The following is a 25,360-nucleotide window of genomic DNA, read 5'->3' as shown; positions in this document are numbered from 1 at the left end:
ATGGCCTCCAACTTCAACGACATCGTCAAGCAGGGCTACGTACGCATGCGCAGCCGCAAGCTGGGGGTGAGTGCGTGTCTGCGTTCGTGTTTAATCACACCCACCACTAAATGCTATTCCTGAAAAAGGTATTTTCAAAGACTCCTTTGATTTGTTTCTACTCCTACAGCGCGACTAAGGCGATTTTGGATTTTTGTACAAAGTCATTATTGTCTTTCGATCAACTGTACATAATGCCATTGTGGTGACGTGACTTTATAACGATGCACAGTTTATGAGTTATTGTGATTTTATATATTGCGTTAAACTCTATTAAAGTCCATTCAGTCCCTTTTTATTGGGACATTTATACAGTGCAGACTTGCACAGTAAGTATATAATGAATTATCCTGTATGGAGGCCCCTTCGGTTCCTTTGTATTTATAAAACATTGCCGATAATATAGTACATGTACAAGCTATTACTTTTTAAAAATGTTGAGAACTTAATTTTCAAGTTAAAGTTACTGTAAAAGTTACTTACATTTTCTCCGCTCCTGTGGAAAAAAGTGTTGCGGACCTGCAATAGCCAGACTCCTTGTCATTTTACTTTTGCCGGGTCGGTCAGTCTGCCCCCCGTAGTTCTGGTTCTCCCGTAACACCAGTAACTCAGCGGGCCCAGCAACACAGCTGCAGCAGCAGATGAGTAACCATTGAAAAGTTCCTGGTAGTAAATTGAAATACTTCATTCATTAAAGCCTGATGCGGAAAGAGCCATTTCACAGCAAATATATTACGGTCAATTAGTTTTTGCATAATGAAAGTGTCATCCAAAAACCATGCTGATCTGCAGCAATGAACACAGCAATCCAGCATTACTCCGGTGGCATCTCTTACGAATCCGGTGTCACTTGTTTCAGGACTTTTTTTTCTTTCAGTCTCTTGATATTGTTTTGACAAGCTCGGGCTGCTTGACCTGTATCTTTTAAATCACATCTTCACTTTGTTTCACAGACACCTTTAATTGTTTTTACCTTAGCTTCATGGTATGTATTTCAAAAGTTTCTTGAAATTACAAAAAAACAACAACACAGATTTGGTTTTATTTGTCGACTATCTTGACAAATACAACCAGAAAAATAAGTTTTTCTTTTTTTTTGTCATTTGGGTGAACCTACCCTATGAGTAAAGATGACGGTAACAAGGAGAAGGATAATGATGTTGTTGTCTTGAAACAAGGTTAATAAAGAAGATCAGGAAAACATGTACATTAATATTAGGAAGCAAGCACATTTGTTTTCGCAGACTGTCCCAGTTGGCTCGTGAAAACTAAGTTCTTAACACTGAGCATGTTGCTCGAAGATGTAACATCGTGTATGACCTCCACAACGAACCTGTCTCCTCTGTGTTCCATGTCCATTTCTGCCTGCGGCTTGAGCTGCACGGGGAAATGCTAATTTGAGCGAGCGTGACGTCACGTTCAGACGGCGTAAGCAGTGGAATTCAACTCTGCATGACTCATATTAGGGAAACAAACACAAATCAATTAGAGCCAGGTTCTGTTCAGCAGCTCACTTCAAATAGCCACACTCCTCTGCTATCGCTGCTCGCACACAGCGCTGTACAGCTCCAGGAGGGGGACTGATGACGTTCCAATTACAGCATCGGCGCGGTGCTTAGGGTAATACCAAAATAAAAGTTTCTTGTCCTCAAGTTAAGCAGCTCAGTTACTGGCTTCTGTATAGACCAAAATGTGGCCGGAGGGGAAATAACGCGCTTGCTTTTTAGTTCTTGACCGACTTTTCTGTTTGTTCTTTAAATGCTTTACGCACAAACATAACTGTGTGCGTTTTTATCCTTGCTTTTACCAGCAGAGCCAAAACCTTAATGTTTTAATTTGTCCAATACTTTTAACTATGACAAAAAAAAACCCCACCACTAATGAGCATCAGGAGCAGTGGGATGCTGTGAAGCGCCCGAGCAACTTTGGGGTTGAGTGCCTCGCTCAAGGACACTTTGACATGCGGTTAAGAGGAGCCGGGGGATTGAACTGCCGCCCCTTTAAATGATTAAAGCTTCAGTTAACTCAACTTTCCCGGGGGGGGGGAAACTGTTGTTTCTAATTCGACTCATTGTGAATTCCTTAACTTTCTAACCCTTATCTTCGAGAGTCTGAATGGGAGGAAACAAAAGGAGAAATGTCACCTCCTTTGTTTGAGTCGACATTGCCGAACGTAGACCCGATCCTTCATGAAGTCGTGAAGTCCTACTGGATTATCCAGCTCTGGGACACGACACTCCTGCTCTGTCCCCTTGCGTCTCCTCGTACTGCGTGTCCTCTACCGGCCCGTTGCTTTGGATCGGCGCTAGAAACCATCTGGCTCTGATGCCGAAAATGATTGTTTCCTGTCATCCTTCATTAATCTGTACTGCTTTTATTCATTTGCCCATTTATCTGGCTTCTCAATTAGCACTTGTCACTTTTGGATGAGCTTCAGGAGTTCTGAAATGTGCTGCAAATACGGGCAACATATGAGCATGAAAATGGTGTTGATTGGCCCAGCCAGCGTCTTTTTTTATTTAAAAAACATTCAGACTAATTTTATTTACTGTACAGTTGAGCTTCTAGTGGAATTAACGGGACCGAAGCAAATTTGACTCTTGCAGTTTTTCTCTTTGGGAATCTTTGCGCATCTTTGTCTTATTTTCCCCCTCTTTCTCACTCTGCCCGTCATTTAATTGCTCTGTGTCTTCTTTTTCTCCCTCTGCGGTTTTCCTGCCCAGAGCGCTGATTCCTCACATCTCATTCTTCCTTTTCTGCCTCATTATCTATATCCTTCCTTAGCATTCTCTCTGTGTCATCTTTCTATCCCTCGCTCTTTTTTTTCATTTGCTCTCTTAATCCAGCTTCCCGCTGTCCCAGTTTTGTCAGCAGTCAGTCCTTACGTTGTGATGTGTGGTGTGAAGCGGGGACAGTTTGGCATTGCTGGAATGCAGCTGGCATGCTTTGGATATGAAAAGCTCTTTACTGGTTTTACAGTAATTTAATTTAAAAAAAAAGGTTTCTGTTTCCCTTTTACATGTTGTGCTTATTGCAATGTTAAAGTACTTTGATATAGACTGTCATTACTTACAGTCAAGTCGGAAAAACGGCTAATGTTAGCCTCTTAGCTGTAATTATTAGTATTAGAGTGATGCACCGATACCGATATTGGATATCTGGCCGATACTGACTCATATAGCTGGACCGAGTGTCCGTGACTATGGAGAAGATCTATTCAATTCAATTCTATGTTTATATACAAGAATATACATTATGTACTGGAATTTTAATTCCTGTTATAGTTTTAATAATTATTTAATCATTTAATAAATCCGTTGATATATTTTTATATTCTTTGTTTCTGGACAGCGTGAAACATAACCAATACTAGCAGACATAAAAGAACAATTAACCTATGGCGGCCGTGGCTCAGAGGTAGAGCAGGTCCTTCCAATCAGAACATCGGCAGTTCAATCCCCGGCTCTTCCATCAGATGTCAATGTGTCCTTGGGCCCAAATTGCTCCTGTGCAGGCTGTGGAGTGTGGGTGTCAAAGGTTAGTAAGTCCTGATGGGCAGGTGGCACCTTGCATGGTAGTCCCTGCCATCAGTGTATTAATGGGTGTGAACGGGTGAATGACATGTAGTGTTAAAGCGCTGTGAGTGGAAGACTAGAAAGGTACATACAAGTACAAGTACATTTACTATTTGCCAACTTGAAACAAATGAGGTTTCTGGTTCGAAACCTCTACTTCTTCACCTATCTTTTCTGGCAGATTACTGCCCCATATAACGATGCCAAACAAGTTAATGGAAATTAGCCTAATTCAAATTTCTTTTTTTTATTACAAAAGTCTGCTTAATATTCACTTGTTAATTGAATGGAAACACACGCTACTATTAGTGACACCGTTCACATGATATGTAGTCAATGTATCTTTTATTAATATTAACATATTTATAAGTGCAGCTCTTAAGGTGGAAAAGCAGTCTGGTTTTGCTCACTTTCGTTTTAAAGATAAGCATAGCATTAACAAAGTCTTAAGAAGCCTCAGACTTGTCTGGATACCCTGTAGGGAGATCAATTTTCAGTCAGTGAGTCAATACGGTGTTGTAGGAAACCCAGGCGAGAGACAGGGGTTGAGACGGGGGCATGAGCACAAAGAGAGATAACAAGGGAGTTACCCGAGTTAGTCTCTTCATCCTTAGGGCGGAGAGGACACGCACAGCTGAGGTCCTCCTCAAGGCTAGGTAGATTCACTACCGAAGTCATGCTTAATTTACCTCAGTGGGAAAACGACAAAGCCAAAGGAAAAAAGCCCCAGACATGCAAAAATCCATGCGCACGCTGACTTACCGCTAACCTCACGTGCACCGATGTACCCACGGAGCCCCGATGCTTCCACGCAACGGCCTGTTTTTCATGTCCTGCATAAGTATTACCACAGTCCTCTGAGCGTAGTGAACTTCCGTATTGATGAAATTGATATTGATCAGCCTCTAGGCGTGGGACAGGGGTTTCTAAACCCACACACTCCTTTACCAACCTCCCACTGATGACGAATGCAGTCAATGCACTAGCACTCAAATGGTTGATAGGCAGGAGTCTAAAAGCATATGTTAGTTGTGTTTTCACCATCTGTCCATATGCTTATGGTGCCCTGAACATACCTTAGATGTGGTGTGTATTCAAATATGGAGAGCGCATACTCTTTAATACCTTTTAGATCTTGCTCCTCGGCAGATGTACGTTATGTTCAAAGAAACATACGGTAAATTATTCACTTAGATTAATAGAGGAGGCAACACCCTGGAGTCCTGGAAGAGTCTCACAGTTGGAATTAAATGTGACATCGCCTGAGGCCCGAGTAAACTTAGAGACGACACAGGCGCTGGTGAGAGCTCAGCTAACACGCAGGATATAACATTTCAGACGCTGTTTATCTTTATCTGGAAGATATGTCGTGTGCATAAGTTTCACGACCATTCACACCGGAGAGAGTATTTTCATTAAGATCCCTTTAGCTGTCTGCAAATGCACAGACAAAGTGGGTTTGATTTAAGGGCCGCAGAGATGCATGTGTCAGCTTTATTGTGTCCACAATTTTGGATGGGTCATTTTTGAAGGTCAAATTGAATAAGCACTTTTGTTATTGTGATTTTGTGCAGCAAAACCATTCATTTGGAGTTGTGTTTGTGTCGACTTGATGAAGGTAAACCAAATATTCACTCTCCTTTTAGCTTCGTTTTGGTTTTTAACCACCTCCTGAAGGAAATATCTAGCTCTGTGGCCTCTAAATGCACCAATAGGTTCACCAGCAGGTCTCTAAATTCTTCTGTCTGCCTTTTTTTATCGAAGTTTTTCATTATAAATAGCTATAACAATGAGTTTAAAGGTGCTAAAATACTTTCTGAGGGTTAATCAAGCGACACTTTTCACATTACACATTACATTTTTATCAAATTAGCGATTAGCATAACTTTAAGAGTAGGCTTAGCATTGATTATCAAATCCAAACACTTAGCTAATATAGACGATACGTTTTTTCATCAGTAGGTCTTTTCAAACTGCTCTTAGTCCCAGGCTAAGTGAGCTGGTAGCCTGGGGCTAAGGGAGCCGTTCACCTGAGGCTAAGTGAGCTATCAGCCTTGGGCTAAGTGAGCTGTTAGTCTAGGGCTAAGTGAGCTGTTGGACTGAGGCTAAGTGAGCTATTAGCCTGAGGCTAAGTGAGCTTTTAGACTGAGGCTAAGTGAGCTATTAGCCTGAGGCTAAGTGAGCTTTTAGACTGGGGCTAAATGAGCTTATAGACTGAGGATACGTGAGCTGTTAGACTGAGGCTAAGTGAGCTATTAGACTGGGGCTAAGTGAGCTTATAGACTGAGGATAAGTGAGCTGTTAGACTGAGGCTAAGTGAGCTATTAGCCTGAGGCTAAGTGAGCTATTAGCCTGAGGATAAGTGAGCTATTAGCCTGAGGATAAGTGAGCTTTTAGACTGGGGCTAAGTGAGCTTATAGACTGAGGATAAGTGAGCTGTTAGACTGAGGCTAAGTGAGCTATTAGCCTGAGGATAAGTGAGCTATTAGCCTGAGGATAAGTGAGCTTTTAGACTTGGACTAAATAAGCTGTTAGACTGAGGCTAAATGAGCTTTTAGACTGAGGCTAAGTGAGCTTTTAGACTGAGGAGAAGTGAGATGTTAGACTGAGGATAAGTGAACGTTTAGACTGAGGCTAAGTGAGCTGTTAGACTGAGGATAAGTGAGCTGTTAGACTGAGGATAAGTGAGATGTTAGACTGAGGCTAAGTGAGCGTTTAGACTGAGGATAAGTGAGCTGTTAGCCTGGAGCTAAGTGAGTTTCCACCCTGGCACAATCCTTGCAAATTCCAAAGCAGAGTTGGCTCTGTGGGATTATCACCTGAAAATCTAAAATTGTGTAAAACAGGGCTTAAGCAAACACTGTAATTTGTGTCACTGATTTTGTAGTGCAATGAGGACCCAGGACCAACTCTTAGCCCTGGGCTGCAAGAATATGTATTGTGAAAAATAAAACAGGATAAAAGTGAAGTACTTGATAATCTTTTTACAGTTCAGCCTGCCACATGCAGTTTTCTCTGCTCAGTCCAAGGAACCTGTAAATGTGTTTTATACGCCTTGAAGGCATCATTATGTAAGCAGCCCTCTGAGACTAATAGGTTAGCCTGCACTATCGAGTCTGAGCTCCCCTGATCTGGCATTCAGCTTCACCTCTCCTCTCAGCACTGCTCTGGCTGCAGGCGCTTTGACCTCCCTGCTTCCCCACATAATATCCTCCTCCTGCTTCTCCTCATCTGGTGCTCCCTTTCTCTGTTTTTTAAGAGACAAATTCAGGTCGCTCAGTCTTGACAGATAAAGCTACAGACTTCATTATGGTGCACTGCAACAATACAGTGTTATCTTCCAAGTTCAATGTTTGAGTTCTTTTTAAAGACATATCCAAAGATTCTAATAAAAGATTACTGCAAATTCTTTAATAAAAGCTGGTGTTCCAATAATTGCCATATCTCAAATAATAGGTGGGCACAAACAAATACTAACTGGTTGCTAATAAAGGTCGGATAAATAACATCCCTGGGGTTTGGAATTACCTGTGTTACAACAGCTCTGATGGAAAATTTAGAAGACAATGGCATTATATTCTTTGCAATTGAGGTAAACAAAGGCCACAATTAGGGATGTCAAAGATGGACAGATCAAGTTGTCCAGGACATGCAGCTGAGCAGTTGTTTCCAGCAGCTGGGCTAACGTTAGCCACAGTGCCAACTCATCAGTCCATCACGTATCAGGTCTGCAGATTATTTAATATAAAAACCAGTAAGACTGAAGTGCATGATGGGGAGGTGGTGTAACCTATTTTACATTAATTCGCTAACGCTACTGTTTATTTACTGTTGGAGGCAACAGCAAATTTGATTAAATGTGAATTAATTGTTAGGTGAATGTCTAATGAATGTCCTCTAATTAAGTTGGAAGGTGTGCAGCTGTGTGCAATGCTTTGGATTTTGTTGGGCCAGTTGTTGATTAGTGACAGGTGAGAGCGCAGCAATTTTAAATGAAGTCATCACTTTTTCTATGACACCTTCGTGCAAAACTGTTTAATGTCCAGTACAACTGAATCGGAAATGTGCTTTCCTTCCCAATAATATCCAGAGAAGTTCAGGGTTGCAGTGCATGTGTGAAAAGGAATGATAATAAAAAAATGGTCACACCTGACGCTCATTATTGTTCCTGACTAGTGTAATATGTCTCCAATCACCAAGCACAGAACCTGAGGATTCATGCAAGGAAAGAAACAAATATTATATTGTATTATATAGATTTATCTTAAGGGTGTTGCTGGATGGAGTACAGGTGTACTGTTAGTTTTGTATATGATGAATACATATATTGTTTGGATGAATGTAGTTTCAATGTGCTGCTGGTCATTTTTCCCAGTTTTGCTGAATCACCAATCCTTCACTCTGATGAAAGTACTCGGCACTGAAGTTTGAGTCTCAGGAACCACTTTGACGTCAACTGTTGTTGAAATAAAGTGTAAGGAGAAATGTGCACGGAACCTGCCACGTTAAATCGTCACAATGCCCTCACGCGGAGTGCTCATGTGCACTGTGCTTCTATTTCTGACAATTTCCATCAGGCATCCGGGGACAGCCCGATTTGTTATGTTGACAGTTTACGCACCATAAAACTGTCAGCTCAGCGAATGGAAGTTTGTGTGGAGAAAAAGATGGACTCATGAGATGAGATGAAGTTATGACCCCACTGACACACACGCACTAACCGCCAGTCCGAAATGATGGGAAAATGATACATGTGTTGCGAAATATGTGAATGCGTGCACACTGGGTTGTCAGCATATCTGTGCTTTAAGGCCCTCTGCATATATACGTCTGCATTCAGATACATATATGAACACAAAAACTGTTAGTTTTCAAGCTGCGGTGTGTTGGTCTATTAAGGCCGCACCTTGTGCTATATGTGTCTAATATGTTTAAATTTCCTGGTGGCCTCTGATTGGTTGACACTGCACGCTGAAAATAACTGGAACATTTTACGCCCAGTTGTATAGCTTTAGGAAGGATTATGTCGGTAAAAATTAGCTTGGGTGGGTTTCCAACATTTTGGCCTGGTTTGTCAGTGCAGATGTTTTTCTTGTTTTTATCCTTCTTTTCTGGCTAGCAACAACGTTTTTAGAACCAACGTGGCCACACGGCAGTAGCTAGAAGGCTACTTGACCGGGCAGGTCAACCACCACAGGCACACCCACCGGCTTTAAACTGGTCAGATTAGCTGGTAGCAGTGACAATTTGCAACAATTTGCTGAAGATATTATTGCGACGTAAGATTACAGGAACATCTGTCTGTAGGACTATACTTCATATTCCTGAACACGGGTACATTTCATGAACTACAAAAAGGTTATTGTCTAACGGCGGGTCCCGGGGACCTTCATACCACCTACAAAGAGCTTCAGAGAGATGTGTTCAGAGCACCGGAGCAAAAACACAGACACATCACCGACAGTATTATAATAACATCCAGAACACAAGATTCAGTCTCAGTGGCTTCTGCAACATGAGAAAGAACTTTCAAGATACTAACTTTATAAGACTATAGTGTCAAACCAGGGCATAACAAAAATGGAGCTTTCAAAGTAATTTATTAATGTTGAGAGCAAAGGGCATGGGTTTGTTAATGTTGGTAGAGACATTTTTAATGGGACAGGCACATTTGCGTATATGTGATCTCTAACTCGTGGAAAAGGGTGGGGATGGCGTTAGTTGAATAAATGTTATTCTACATGTTACTTATGTTAAAGTTGATAAATGTTTGGCCTGATTCCAGGACAGCAAAGAAACCTGTGAGCAAAGAAAACACCTGACGTCCTCTTAGCCATCACCTTACGCTTGGAATTGAAATATAGTATCAGTTGACCGATGTTTGTTATATGAGATATCCCTCATTTCTCTCACACATCTACTGTACTCCTCCTAGTAAGATATGGCTCTACCTGTGTACCGTCCTTTCCCAAATGTATGCCCATGTGGAGAGCAGGAATGTCAAATGAAACAGTGTAAACATGTCTGCATGGCTAGATTCATGTAGAAAGTGAGTGTTTTTTTTCTGAACAAACCCTTTTAAAGTATTACCTTAAAGAACTTGTGCTTTGCGATTAAAAAAAACAAAAATGTTCTTGTTAACTCGAGCTGGTGTTTCCCACGCTGCTTCTGCCAGACTTTCGTGAAAGCAAATAAACATATTAACATCTTTGAGTGATGACCCACACCCCAGGCTGCAGCGATATCCTCACTCTCCTGTGCAAACCGATGATGGACTTGTAATTGTATAGCGCTTTTCTAGTCTTCCAACCACTCAAAGCGCTTTAACACTACATGTCATTCACCCATTCACACACCATCAGAACAAGATGGTGTAAGAATGGGTATCATTCATACCCATTCATACACCGCAGGGACAGCCTACAGGTTAAGTGTCTTGCCCAAGGACACATCGACATGGACTAGATCGAACTGCCGATCCTCTGATTGAAGGACGACCCATTCTAGCACTGAGCCCCAGTCGCCCCAGTCAACAATACCAACAATGCATTAGCAGTCGCTCAGTGATGTGCAGCACATTTTGGGCCCATCACATATGATGGAATGGTTATGGGAGCTATTGAAATGACTCTGACTGCGTTTTCCACCTCCACAGTGATAAGCGAAGCGCCCAGGTGATTACTCCGAATCATTATCTTGGTGGCTGTTAGAACTGACCTTGCTTTCTGTGAGAGGAGCAGGCCAAAGTCATTGCCAAATATAGCAGCCAGACTATTACAGAGCCAGTGTTGCCGAAAGGAGTCATATGCTGCCGTTACTCCGCAGGCGTTAGGACCGTGCTGCAGAGGCGGTGGCCCGAAGCTCACTGAAGCAGGTAAGATAAGATCAGATCAATCTTTAATGACGTCCGTGGGGACATCGGGTGGAGAGGGACGCAGCATTCCCAGAGGCACTGCGACAGCACATCGATCCGTCGTGTCCGAAGCTGATTGTCCTGCTAAGGAAAAGATGTGTCCAATCAGATAGGAATAGGTCGCACTTGTTTGGGCAGCTCGCCACCCTGTCTGGGAATTGAACTCCAATCTCCTGTGTGATTGGCGGGCACAGTCGCTGATGAGGAGGGAGGTGCTTTTGTGTGCAGCGAGATGCACTACAGGAAGGCACCTAAACAAAAGTTATTGTAGTGGGCCTTGGAATCGACATTCGGCAGTTGTCAGTGGTCAGCATTGAAGGCTGCCACTGGAGTGTTACAGTAGAAGTAAGCAGTGAGCAGTGAAGCAGTATTGCGATAAGTATGACGCATTAAACTGGCTGTAGGGATGTCACAAGAACCGATACTTTGGTACCGAGTCAATGCCAAAATTCTGTAATTTTGAACGGTATGACTTTTGTGCAGTGCACAACCAAACGTTGATGCATTCAAATCTGAACAGACGCAGAAAAATCACAATTGACGTGTCCAGGAGACGCACCCAAATGTTTCCCCGATGATGCTACATTGTGAACAACAAGTCAGTGTTTTAATTGGCTGTATGAGAGCTGTGAACGTTAGCTGTGTTAGCAGCTGTTGGGCAGCACAGTTCCGCACGGCTAAATAAGGGACCTACCGTGAACGGATATCGCTTTGAGTGACATTTTGATGTGTTCAAGCTCGATTCAGTAAACATTTTTATTGTTAAAGTAGATTGTAATGTTATCATGATGTGTTTCACATGTAATCTTGGACATTTTGTTTTTGGCCAGATACTTGAATAAAAACAGTTGTTTGAAGGAGATGTTTATTGTTTTTTGTTTTTTTTATTGTGGTGTTGAATTGAGCATCGAGAATCGTGGATTTTTAGCTGGTATTGGTATCGCCTACTAAAATCCTGGTATCGTGACATCCGTAATTGGCTATGTCGGGATATTCATACCCTTTTAGCGACTCGCTGCTAAAATGCAAAGTTAGTCAGCAGTGTCTCTCCCTGCAGCCATGTGGGGTGCATTTCCACTGACCTACTAAATATATTAACTGTCAGTGATTTCACATGTTCTTTCCAGATCAGTGAAAATTCAGCCTACTAGGGCTGCTACCCAGGAAATGGAATGCAGCCTTCTCTCGACGTGCATATGCTTCGCGGGCTTATATATCGGGAGGATGTGCCTATAATTGTGTTGTCGGCCTGATCAATAAACTCATGTGCCAGCGCCGCCTAGTATGTTTACACTGGGCCAGCGCATGGATATCAGATGTCTGCAACCGGGCCTGCTCCCCTTCCACAATCTGAGCTATCTATTTTGCAAGAGCTCCGTCGCTGCACTCTGTGCTCAGCGCCGCCAAAGATGATTGTGATTTGGTTTAAAGAAATACAAACAAGCTTATTTTCCCCGGATACCAGAATGGTAATGTTTGGAGCCTGACCTTTCTTCAGCTCTGACACATTGCTGTGGAGATCTGGCTATGCGAGACATCCTACTGGCCAGTCGCGTTTTTTAAAGGACGTGTACGCATTCGGCTGAAAGTCACTCGTTAGACCAAAACACCGTAAGTGTGTTGACTTCCACTGTACTGATGAAAAATGCTTGTGTTGTAGCGCCCAGTTTAAAACTCAATAAACTCAAAACTCCATGTCACTGTAATTGACCTTCTGTATATGACCACAGATAACTTAGTTAACGCATCTAGTGACTTGTATGCTTGTAATTTTCTCGGTTTCGCCACCAAATTCATGTATGTATCTTGCCACTAAAGACTGGGCCACTTGTTAATATTTTCTACTCACTCACTCACTCACGCACAGATCTGAAAAGTCAATTAGTTTAGGTTACATTTGGAATCTTTGGTGATTAATGCTCTTGCATAGCTTGACAAGCTTACACTTACTTACGTCATCATTGTATACAAATTGTTAAAAGGTTCATACGTTGACGTCTTTGGCATAACTTCAAAGCTGTAACCTCTTCACACGCAGTTGATAATGTTTTGTTCATTTCTTGAATGTTGTAAATTGCGATCCAGATCTCACACATTGCACCTTTTTAAGCAGACACACAAACACACCACTTTCCTTTTGTCTATGTCAGATGAGCTGATGAAGAAAATGTGCGCTCAGCAGGATTTTGATGCTGTGGCAGCGGGATGGTTTGGTTGCCGTGGCAGCATGTGGAGGTGGGTGGTTAGTTGGGTGGCAAGGGGGAGGGGGGGGAAAACAGCAGCCGGTCAGAAGTAAATTATCCGACCTCCCTTGTTCACTCTCTCTTTCTTACTATGAACAGTTTTTATCGGGACTATTTATTACTTTTATTGTATGATTCAGCATTCATGTTCAAAATCTCACTTCATGAAGTTGCTCATATATCTATTGTTTTATATGTGTGTTCGAGACGTCTCCTGGTCAATCCTGCTGACATCCTGCCAGCTCGCATGAATGGCATGAAAATAATTCACTCTAGACTTTCCACATTGGCGGTTTTGGACCAAATGCATCACATCTTTTTAATACAGTCATTTGGTGTGTTTGTGAATCTCGTAAAATTGTATTCATCACTTTATAGCTGCTTCTTTTGTAATAGTTGTGTACTGTATGAAAATGTCTCTAAGGCAAGTACGCATTATGTGACCTGCAACGCAGACAGGGTAGTTTCAGCCATGTTAATGCCTGCATATTAGATCTGGTGTTCGCTAGAATTCACATAACTGTAGTGATATAAGAACTTTTGCTTTTTAGTACTGACAGAGTCTGTTTAGGGTTCTGAGTAAACAGTCATTTTTCCAAGTCCAAGTCTTTGAGGGGCAAGTCCAAGTCAAGTCTCAAGTTTTTAAACTAGAGTCCAAGTCAAGTCTCAAGTCTTTGAGCTAGAGTCTAAGTCAAGTCTCAAGTTTTTAAACTGGAGTCCAAGTCAAGTCTCAAGTCTTTGAGCTAGAGTCCAAGTCTTTGAGTTAAAGTCCAAGTCAAGTCTCAAGTCTTTAAACTAGAGTCCAAGTCAAGTCTCAAGTTTTTGAACTAGAGTCTAAGTCAAGTCTCAAGTTTTTAAACTGGAGTCCAAGTTAAGTCTCAAGTCTTTGAGCTAGAGTCCAAGTCAAGTCTCAAGTCTTTGTGGGGCAAGTCCAAGTCAAGTCTCAAGTTTTTAAACTAGACTCCAAGTCAAGTCTCAAGTCTTTGAGCTAGAGTCCAAGTCTTTGCGCTAGAGTCCAAGTCTTTGAGTTAAAGTCCAAGTCAAGTCTCAAGTCTTTAAACTAGAGTCCAAGTCAAGTCTCAAGTCTTTAAACTAGAGTCCAAGACAAGTCTCAAGTTTTTAAACTGGAGTCCAAGTTAAGTCTCAAGTCTTTGAGGGGCAAGTCCAAGTCAAGACACAAGTCACTATAACACCAATAAATTCTCTCGAAACCCAGGGTTCAGAGCAAGGTGACATATTTCACAGCATATTTGTGTTTTTAACAAATCAAAAGACCAGTGGTGTCACACTTCACTTCCTGATGAAGTTTTCATGTCTTGCGGTTGTGAATTCAAGTAAACCGCTTTCCATACGCACATGGTCCATTTCTATTACCTCTATATATTTTGGCTTTGTTATCCATGTAGACATTTGTAATGTCTGACTCTTAACAATTTAATTTTTATTTAGAGTATTTTATTATTTTAATCCCGCAATGTTAAGCACCTTGTATTACAGAGAGGAAGCAGCTGGGTTGTCTTTTCACCCTGTCTTCTTAGTCCCGGTCCCTCTCTGTCACAAACCTCCCCCTGCCGTCCTCTCCAGTCTTGTATTCGTTCCTCTTTCCTTCATTATTGCTTCATTATCTCTTGCTGTTGTCTGTTCCCTTCTCTGTCTCCTCCTCCCTCCCCACAGCCTCTCTGTATTTCCTTTGACGAAATTTAATGGGCTTTTTAATTGTAAGTCAATTTACCACAGCTGCTATAATGCCCCCCCCCCCTCTCTCTCTCTCTCTCTCTCTCTCTCTCTCTCTCTCGCTCTCTCTCTCTCTCTCACACTCACACTCACTCACCACTAACGAAACCGTAAATTGTGCGTGCTGTAGCTACTCTAATTTCTCCATCCTTACAATAACAGCAGCAACAGCAATTCTTTATTTTGCTAAGACGTTTAAGTGCTGCATGTACTGTGTCCTTTTCGTTCCCCATTACCTCCCATTGTGCTTAAAAGTTTAATATAATTGAATTTATTTTGAACCGTGGATGAAGTGAATGTTTGGTCAAGATTTTTGGAGCTTCTGTCCTAGTAAATCTGGAGCTAAATACACACAGATTGTTTGTAGACTCAATGAAAACTGCAGCGCACGTTTCCTCAGTCAATCTGGCCCACAATGTGGTGATGGAACTTTGCTTCTAACATTTGGTAGCCTATATGTTGTCTTCAATGACAATAGTCCGACAGAAGTCAAACTATAGCCTACTGTTGCATTGGTTGACTTAAAGCACAATATTAATAGTTTAGAGTTCTGTCTTCACCTGACTGACTTGGCTCAGAACAATTGAGACCTGGGATGTTCCTGTGACTTTCAAAACAATGACTGTGTTCCATATCTGGGCTTAAGTGCATCAAATCTGCCATAGACATGGCAACAACAAGCGTCCCCCGCGTCCTTTGGAAACAGCTTACGCTGTGTTTCTGTTCTGTATTTTCTCTATTGGCTGCGTTTCTTTCCCTAAATGCTGTGCGTGTTGTCAAATTCATGAAATGTTTTTGTAATTTTCTTGTGTTTTTTTCTATTTGCACCCGTTTTCCTAATTTGTACTACGTTGAGCTCATAGACCAAAAACATGTTCACCTGCCAAAACGTTTTCCCCCACCTGTTTCACAGATGAAAAAAATGAACTTGTTCTAAAGTCATAATGAGAAAATCATTTAAATCAGACTTAGAAAATGGATCGGCAGAATTGTTTCTCACTTGCCTGCTTCGGTACTTCTTCTGCTTTCATGCCCACCATCTCTTTTTTAGCCCGTCCTCCATATCATCCATCTCCCTCCTCCCCTTCATCTCTCATTCCCCCATATCACTTCGCCCATCCTGTGTTTGAAGTAATCGGGTCTCTGCAGACAAACTGCGAGCAGCGCTTAGTGAAGTTAAAGAGAGGAGCGGGGGGGGAGGGGAGGGGAGGGGAGGGGAGGGGGTGGCAGGGAGGGAAAGACGACAGAAAGTGCTAATTGCTCCCTTCTCACATCTTCAAAGATGAAACTGATGAGAAACAGCTTGGAGTTCCTCTTATTCCAGAGGGGTTTTGCTCACATTATAGCGCAGGAAAAGGATGTTTCCCCAGACATGGCATTAGTAGTAACCTTGAAGTGCTGCATCGGCAGTAGACTTGGATGGATACGTGGGCATTTCGAAATAAGTCAATAAACGTAATTATTTCAGGAGGTGTCACATCTTATTTAACTAAAGATACCGCTGAGCGTCCTCGCTACGAAATGCATTAAGACTGTTTATCTTGTCACGCCTATTTCATATGCATACATCTTCAAGACCGTTAGTTCAGCGTCATGTGAAGTCCTGCCTTACAGAGTTACCTCTGTATTTGTACCTCAACTTAAACTAATGAAATTGGCTTACTGTATGGTGCTGATTAAAAGAAAAAAGAGGTTACTTTACATTTCTGCACCTCTGAGCTGTTGTTGTTTTGTCGTGTTTTCTAAGACATTTCGGTCCAGAGTGCAATGTAGCTCGAGGGCATGCAGTGTTCTTTTTTCATAAAGTCACTTTCTCTTTACTGGACAAAGTTCCTCTGGTACTCACATGCCCTAACATGCGGACGGTCGCTGGCAACAGACTCTTGTAACTGTTTAGGTGTTGACTTTACAATACGATTTTTTCTGAGATGGATTTAAACAAAATGTTTTTATTATTCACAACCCTTTCTATGTGTGACACAGTCATTCTCAGCTTAGTAACAGAATCTATTGATTAACAGGCAAACACACATTGCATCATGTCAGCAAGTCCACATATGTTAGTACACATTACATACTGTCCTGTACGTACAGTAGTAATAGTGTAGGCCTTTTATTCTGTTACCAGTTAGTAGAGGCTTGTTAACTTGTTTTTGTTCTGTCACATAAGGTTTGGATTTAGATCCTCTTATTGTTTCTGACAAAAATAAAAGTTGAATATGAAATTGAATATTAAATTACTTTTACCTAAAAACTGTGCATTTATATCACAGATCTATCGGCGTTGCTGGCTGGTGTTCAAGAAGTCATCGAGCAAAGGACCTCGTCGTCTGGAGAAATACCCTGATGAGAAGTCTGCCTACATCAGAGCCTTTCCTAAGGTAGATGTGTGTGTGTGTGTGTGTGTGTGTGTGTGTTTGTGTGTGTGTGTGTGTGTGTGTGTGTGTGTGTGTGTGTGTGTGTGTGTGTGTGAGGGTGTGTGTGTGTGTGAGTGACAGGTATACTCTGTTCTGCAGGAGAAAACTAAAGACTTGACAGACACACACCGACAGGGATGAAAGTAGTCAGCCTTGCCTTAAAAGACCTTCTGAGCTCAGCGAGAATCAACAATCCTTCTTCTTCTTCTTCTTCTCTTTTCTTCACTCCGTCTCCCTCAGAAATCACTCGTCTTTCGTTCTTCATCATCATCATCACCACTTCTCCTTCACTTGACCTCCTGCTTTCACACTCCACTTAAAGTCCTTCAACACGCCGGGGGGCCTAAAGTGACGCTGCAGAGGGACTTTGCTCAATTTTTTAATCCATTTTTCCATTTATTTTCACTGTAAGCACAATTATAAAACCATATGAGAGGTTTCACAGAGGGTTTCACATTTGTACAAGACAGTAGTTTTATTCCATACAAACCAATTATTAACTGGCTAACACTGTGTTCTCACTGCGAGCGACAAAGCAGAATGGCAGCTACGAGTAGTCATTGAAGTTAAATACATTTTTCTTTACATTCATTTAGACAGAAGGAATTTTGTGGGGAGAGAAGGGGAACGTAAATGGTGCAACTAGGCGGCAACCTCCAGTTCTGCCGAGTGAAGCCGATGCAGAAGTGTCTTAAAACTTTCATTCTGTCTACTGACCAGCAGGGGGCGACTCCTCTGACTGCCAAAAGAAGTCCTATCATAGAGAAGTCTATGACAAAATGACCCTACCTCTCTGTTAATTAGTTAAACATGAGTTTATGGTCTCAATCTCTAGTTTCAAGTCTTCTTCAATACAACATGATGTTAATTTAGTAAATCATGGTCCATTTAGAGTCAAATAGACCATAAAACGTGGAGTATGCTGTAGAGCGGGCTTTCTGTGATTGACAGGTCGCTGCCGCTACCAGAGCCGTATACGCCATGTCTACGTGTCTACGTCACTCTTAAGCATTCCAAATATGGTAACTTCTGTTCACCGGTTGCAAAAATTTTATATCTTCTTCGTTATTTTTTGTGCGTTTTCCTAAGAATATTTAGCAGCACGAGCGATCAGTCCAAGCCCCTGCAGTGTTTAATAAGGAACAAAACTATTTGGTTAGGTTTAGGAAAAGGTCGTGGTTTTGGGTTTAAATGATAATGACAAATAAGTCAACACTGATTTTTGTTTCCACGCGGGACATGAACAGCAGTCTCCTGGATGAAAGTCTTGTGTCATTTTAGACCAACTTGTACCTCTCCGACTTCCTCCCAATGTGGAATTTGTCAGTGGTTATACTACTTCACTTGTCCTGGCTTAAATACAAATTGATTACTTAGGTTATATAAGAATTATAGTGCATTTATTTTTGTAGGTATTGCTACAAACAGTGTATGAGAAAGATCGTCTTCAGACTGAATGCGATTAAAATCTTCTCACCTCGTTTTATTTGCACAAATTTGGAGATTTTTTTATTTTTTTGTCACATTCAAGTGAACTAACATCATCAATGAAGAATGTCAATCAGACATTTACTTCTGGAATACCTGCTGCTGAAAAATAACTCCTCACACTAAGATCAACTTTGTTAACCATTTTACCTTCAACCTGTTGCTTAGGTGACAGAGATTAGCAACGTCAAGAATATCACGCGGTTGCCTCGAGATACCAAGCGACAGGCGGTGGCCATTGTGTTTACAGACGACACCGCACGCACCTTCACCTGTGAATCAGGTAACGTACGGACACGCGCGCACACACACGCACACACACGCACACACACACACACAGATTGACAGCTCTGTATTGTCAGGACTCGACCCTAAAACACTCCCCTCAACACACTACACCAAACTGCAAAACACACATCCCTGTCCACTTTGTCTTTTAGACTCGGTTTTGGATCAAAACCACGTTCCACCCAAGTTTGAGCATGAATACTTTCTGTTGATACAGTTATCGCACCAGACCCTGTGCGATAACTGTGAGTTCATTGAAGGTTAGTTTACAGTATTTAAATTAATTTAAAAAAAAAAAGTGGAGCACTTAGTACAAATTTAAGGGATGGCGCAAGATTGTGTGAAATACGCTGCTTTGTTTGTGAGTGAGATGAGAAGATTGACATCAGTTTCATGCCTGTGGGTGAAGAACAGAAATGGGGTCAGGACGTGTTTAGCCTAGCTTAGCATAAAGAACGGTAGCAGGGGGGAAACGGTTAGCGTGGCTCAGTCCAAAGCAAAACAAAGAAACACCAATCAACGGCTCTAAAGCTCACTAATTATCACGGTGTGTCTCGTTTGTGTAATATGTACGTAAACGTATAGGTGGAATATTTCTCGGTGTACCGCGGGAAGCTGAGCACAGTTAGTCCATCTGGGTGTTGTTCACCATTAAATAGTTGAGAGAGATACAAATGTCTCCAGTGTACATCAGTAGTCTCAAAACATCTGCCCGTAGAAGAGGTCGTCATTTCACCATTTGACTTCTTTTTTAACAAGACTCTTGGTTCTAAGTAGGTGTGATATCTCTCTCTCTCTCTCTCTCTCTCTCTCTCTCTCTCTCTCTCTCTCTCTCTCTCTCTCTCTCTCTCTCTCTCTCTCTCTCTCTCTCTCTCTCTCTCTCTCATTACAGAGCTGGAGGCAGAGGACTGGTTTAAGACGCTGTCAATCGAGTGTCTGGGGACACGGCTCAATGACATCAGTATGGGAGAGCCGGACCTCTTGGCTGCCGGAGTGCAGTGTGAACACACAGGTAGTTCACACGCACACACACAAAATCAAACAAGCAAGAGTCAAAATTTCCATCTCAAAGGGGTGTTTAAGCTTCTACTGCTACCACCGCAGGTCTGTGGTTTAGCGTAGGGGCCTCCAGCTCAGATTTAAAATCTTAAAAGCAACTCAAACTATGACCCCCTGACTCTGTTCGTGTCGTTCCTCGGTCCCCGCAGAGCGCTTCAACGTGTTCCTCCTGCCCTGTCCCAACCTGGACATCTACGGGGAGTGCATGATGCAGATCACCCACGAGAACATCTACCTGTGGGACATTCACAACCCCCGCACCAAGCTGGTCACCTGGCCGCTCTGCTCCCTGCGGCGCTACGGACGCGACGCCACCCGCTTCACCTTCGAAGCCGGGAGGTGAGACCGGGGGATGGGATGGCTGGGGGGTGTTTGATCGCTGACTGTCCCCACATACATGCAGGTCACACACATCGTGGGTTACCACACACATACATAGTGAAGTGTTAGGTACGACATTTTGTTCACCCTTTTTAAAGGGCGCCTTTGTATTTTTCAACCTATTTTCCCATGTTGTTGTGTCTAAGTGACTGAAAATCATTTTTGAAAAGTGCTCGTTTTTGCCACTGACAGGCTCAGCTTGTTATTAAAAAGGTCTGATAACATTGTGGAAAGAAACCGACAGAGAAACGAAACCTTTTTCTTCACCTGTCGTTTCATCCGGTCTGTTTGGTATGGCGCGTCTTGCTCGGAGAAGTCTTGTTCTGTAATTTTGCGTCACATCGGGTACATCCCAAGTCTCTCATTTGCATCCACGTTTCCCTCACTTGCGTGATTTTCTTGCATTTTAATCCCTACCACCAGGGATGCATGGAGAGTTGATTTTTTGGGGAAATTTTAAATTATTTAACTCACATCAAACCCGGCAACGCTCAGGAATTATCAGCCTCACGTGACTGAATGAAATGATCCCGATATATGAAATAACAGATCATAAAAACACAAATCGTTCTAATAAATGAAGACAGTTGTTTGTGGTCCTTTTGTTGTTCAGATCCACAATTAACATATGGTGAATCAGAAAACAAAATAAATTTGGGAGTGATTTAAGATCTGGCCAATCAGATGCAGCATCCACTCAATAACTGATATGGCGGAGCGTGTCGGCCGTTAAAAGACTTCCGTGAAGGCTGCTCTCGTGTATTCTTGCTCATGGCTCCTCACAGATCCCACCACGCTCCTCGATCTAGCTCCTCAGAGCCCAAAAAAGAACTTTGGGACGGCCTTCGAGATGACGGTGCAGAACAACTTACGGTTCAAGCGAGGAAAAATCAAATAAGAGACTTGAGACTCCTCCCTCCAACTCTCATTCACATGACACGTTCACAAACAAAAAATAAAGCACTTGGGCGGTGCGATATGATTACATTGTAGCCAGTTTAGCAGCAGCCATCTGCAGTGTTCTCCTTCAACACGAGACCAGTTTAAAAAAATGGACGAAATGTCTCCATTAGTCACTAAGACACCAAAACATGGTAAAATAGGAAAAATACAGACATTGCCCTTTTAAAATGAAAAGCCCAACTGTTTATTAGAACTCGAAACCAAAGTGCGTGCCTGTGCACTTTGTCAGTGTGCTTACGGTCAGTCCAAGGATACCTCCCTCTCTCTCTTTCTCTCTAAGTCCATGAAGAGATTGATTGAATAGATTAGACGATGAATCAATGCTGGGTCAGACCTCCTTATCTCCCACTCTTTGATAAAACCTGACGAGCTACGATTGGGTCTGGATGCAGATAAAGGTGTCAGTGTGTGTGGAGCGAGAGAGCCCTCTGTCTGTGGGTGTGTTGTACTGCGTCACCCCCAAGACCGTGTCTCCTTTTGTAGTGTATTCATTTACAGCTCGTCCACTGACACTCCCTTTCATTAAACTAACACGTCTTAGCTAGCCTCACGATATGGAGACAGAATGTGCAAAAACTAAAACTTATTGGAAACAGACTGTTTGAAATGAGTTAATTTACTATTAATGTACTAATAGTATTAACTACAAAGTGTTAAGTCATCTGCCAAAGACCACTGAGGATGTGCAGAGGTGCACTTGTTCTTGTCGGTCATTTAACGTGGCACAGGAATATGAACCTTGGCTCACTTTCACACCTGTAGATTAAGTCATGTCGTCCGGAAATGATAAGTTGGCTGACTTTTTTTGCAAACAAACCAAGAGTTATAATAATGCAATCATACGGAGTGACAGGATGCTCATTCATTGGACAGTTTTGGTGATCCTGCATCATCACCCACATCGACCGACAATAGAGCATGCATCATTCTACCCGACCTGTGTGTATAAATGTTGGCACAAAGAGCTCACAGAGAAATGCCTGATTATTGATGTGATTATTACTAGTTGATTGTTTGAATAATAACAAACAGGTAGAAATACGACTTGAGGTAATAGTTACTTTGTGCTCTCTACACTTGTTTTAACTATTAAATACACAGAGTAGAAGACAAGCTCAATCCACCTCTGTTGAGCTGCTTTATATGTCATGATGTATCGGTGGCCTCAGTCTGGTCTTTTGGTCAATAAATATCTTTCGGCACTCTTTATTTGTCCCGTCGTCCTGAAATACGAGGCATTATGGGCGAATAATGCTTGTAAACAGGTCCTTCTCTGTGAGCTCTTTGTGACACCAGACAACATAAATACACACATCAGGTCCAGTAAAGCGCTGCTGTAAGTCAAATTCATTTCATTTCCCCACGTGGGTGCGTGAAGCGGTGATGATGCAGGCCAAACCCGGACGTGTTTTGGTTCCGGTTTGTAGTGTGTTTGTCATCCGAGGAGTGTTGACCAATCACGTCCAATAACTGACAATTTAGTGCATTTATATATACAGTATTTATTTATTTGTTACATTCTATTGGTATGGGATCAGCACTCAGTATCGACCGCTTCCCAAAGCCCAGGTATCGTCATCGGGATTGAAAAAGTTGGATCGGTGCATGTTTTTTATACATTTTTTACCTTGTTGCTGCTGTACTGACTGATGAGTCGCCAACTTAATTTTGTTGTATGTTTTACGATGACAATAAACATCCTTATCCATATCCCTAGTTTATTAGTCAGCCGACTAAAAGCTAACAATGTATCATGTCTTTCTTTGATCTGACCCAAATTAACTACAATCAAGGGAACTCAGGCCATTTGCATTTTTTCATAAAAATGTAGGTTCGTACATGATGTGGAACGGCTTTAAAACTGACAATGCTTCCGTGTTTCCATTACATTTGTGTCAGGGGACACTGAATCACTTCCTGAAATCCCACACTGATTCATTTCTTTTGAGTGTAGAGGGAGTAGGAGCTTATTGAGGTTTTCCAGACAATCCTCCATTATACTGTATGGGCCATTCTGTGCAGTGCTGTATTGCACACTGGCTTCACACTAATCTTGCTGTTATGTGTAGGATGTGTGACAGCGGTGAAGGCCTCTACACCTTCCAGACCAGAGAGGGAGAGCAGATCTACCAGAGGGTCCATTCCTCTACGCTGGCTATTGCAGAGCAGCACAAGAAGGTCTTGCTGGAGATGGAGAAGAACAGCAGGGTGAGAGCCTGGGACCAAAACAGAGCTAAAAGAGAGGGAATAGTGGTTTTACATCCATGACGTGGTTAGAAATGCGGCTCTAAATGAATGCTAATGTTGCTCTGTGTCTGCTGGATGTGTATAGGTAACTGAACACGATCACCATGTCAGCTTCATCAGGTAATAATATGTTCAACAGGGACCCAAGAACAACATTTCGCCCAAGGCCCCAAACAGGCTAATCCAGCTATGATTATAAGGAATACAGGTTTTTTTACACATACACAAGTGGTGAAATTAAACAAAGATTTTCTTGGAATGTTGTCCCAGCATAAACACCTATATCCTTCACAAACACAAAAAAATAAAATAGTAATAAAACCGAGGAATTTCCTTGGGGAACTCAAGCCATTATATCCATCTATGCTCTCTTTAAAGCCACTGGACTCCATTGACAGAAACAGTCATTTTGCCTCGGAGTGGCTGTTTCTACCGCTGCCTTAGTTTGTTATTGTGTGACTTTGGTGAATCATAATTAACTAACCAATGAATTCACAAAAATAATCGCAGACATTGCTAATTGAGGTGCCTCATACTTGATTGAAATGGCTAATCTACAGTGCTTTTTTTAAACTCCTGAAGTTGTGTCCTATGTTTATGACTCCCAGTTGATGTCTATGGGTTCAGAGCCTGGCTCCTACCCATGCACCCCCACCGCCATCCTGCCCCGATCCGTCTACTGGCACCACATCACTGGAAACCAGACCGGCATGGATGGCAGCGGTAGGCCCTTACACAGACCCTTCAGACAATTTTTTTATCTATTCCTTTTCTTATGTAGGCTTATTACATACTATGTATCGTTCAAAAGCATGACAACTCATTTCTCAGTCCATTGCTATTGTGCCTGAACCTTATGTCATGGTTCCAAACAAAGCTGCTGTCACCAACATGGCGAGAGTCGAGGTTAAACACACCAAAATCAGAAAAAGAAAACCTCATGTATGTTGGGTTTTGCCTCTTCCACTTAAATATACTTTTAAATCTGGTCACGGTTGAGATAGAAACTTTTGTTTGAGTTGTGTAAAACCCTGTAGCTATCGTTAAAAAAAAAGATAATACCAACAATAATTAATCTATCAGACTTAATTAAATGAAATTGTTTTCAGTGTTTAAATAGTAGTTCAACAGTTTGTGCTTCTTGGCTATATTTCTGAGAGTCAATCTCAGTGAAGCGTTAAGTACATAGCTGGAGTCAGGAGAGGGTTAGCTTAGTTTAGCAGAACAACTAGAAAGTAGGGGGAAACAGCTGTCCTGGTTATGTCCAAAGGGATAAAAACACACCTGCAGTACCAGCAGCCTCTAAAGTAAAAGCCGTGTTTATCCTCTGTCTGTAGGTGATGCTGCAGAGGACGACCTGCTGTCCACCCGCCTGCCACCGGACCATCACGCCACGCTGCCCCTGGCAAACGCACATGCACAGTCCCAGTCGCACATACACACACAGTCAATGACACACTACCCCACCTACCCTAGACAGTGACACACACACATACACGTAAGAAGGTACGGACGTTGAAAAAGACGCAGAGACTAATAAAACACATGCGCATACATGCATGCAGGCCCACACAATTCACATACACACACACACACACTGAAAGAAACACACACTGTCCTCTCCTTATTTAAGTTTTACAGCCCAACGTCACACCTCACAGGAGATGGTGTAGGCAGGACTGACACTGGCCAACACACCATGCCGAATGCAGGAAGTGAAAACTAAATCCAGCGAAGGACTGCAAGGAGATAGAGCTTCCTTACATGACTGCAGCTCCTACAATTCCACAGGAGGCAGGGGGGTGGGGGGGGGTATTTGACGTTTTTCCACACTCAGGGTGAGAAACTCCTGCAGATTGGCATGTATTGCCTACTGTTTAAATGTGCAATGTGTAGGGAAAAAAAGAAAAGATAACACAAAAAAAATGAATCAACAGAACGCGAAGAGGTGACGTTGTGTGCAAAGACGTCTACGTATCGTGTTGCAGAGATGTCTGCTGAAATGAGCGTGCT

The 25,360-nt window shown here is 42.3% G+C and overlaps 1 protein-coding gene across 1 annotated transcript; it reads left to right on the top strand.

The window, feature by feature from the left end:
* dok4 (docking protein 4) lies at positions 1–24,830 on the top strand (the record flags this gene model as incomplete). Its single annotated transcript, XM_079163352.1, has 8 exons — positions 1–66; positions 16,778–16,885; positions 18,578–18,692; positions 19,590–19,709; positions 19,906–20,095; positions 23,170–23,308; positions 23,956–24,070; positions 24,685–24,830. 8 exons carry the CDS (start codon positions 1–3, stop codon positions 24,828–24,830), a joined length of 999 nt encoding a protein of 332 aa, XP_079019478.1.
* Between the last annotated feature and the right edge of the window lie 530 nt (positions 24,831–25,360).

The sequence above is a fragment of the Pholis gunnellus genome, assembly GCF_910591455.1.
Source record: "Pholis gunnellus genome assembly, chromosome: 1".
Lineage (NCBI taxonomy): Eukaryota > Metazoa > Chordata > Actinopteri > Perciformes > Pholidae > Pholis > Pholis gunnellus.
The sequence above is the reverse complement of the archived record's forward strand: the minus strand, read 5'-3'. Positions and strand labels throughout refer to the sequence as shown.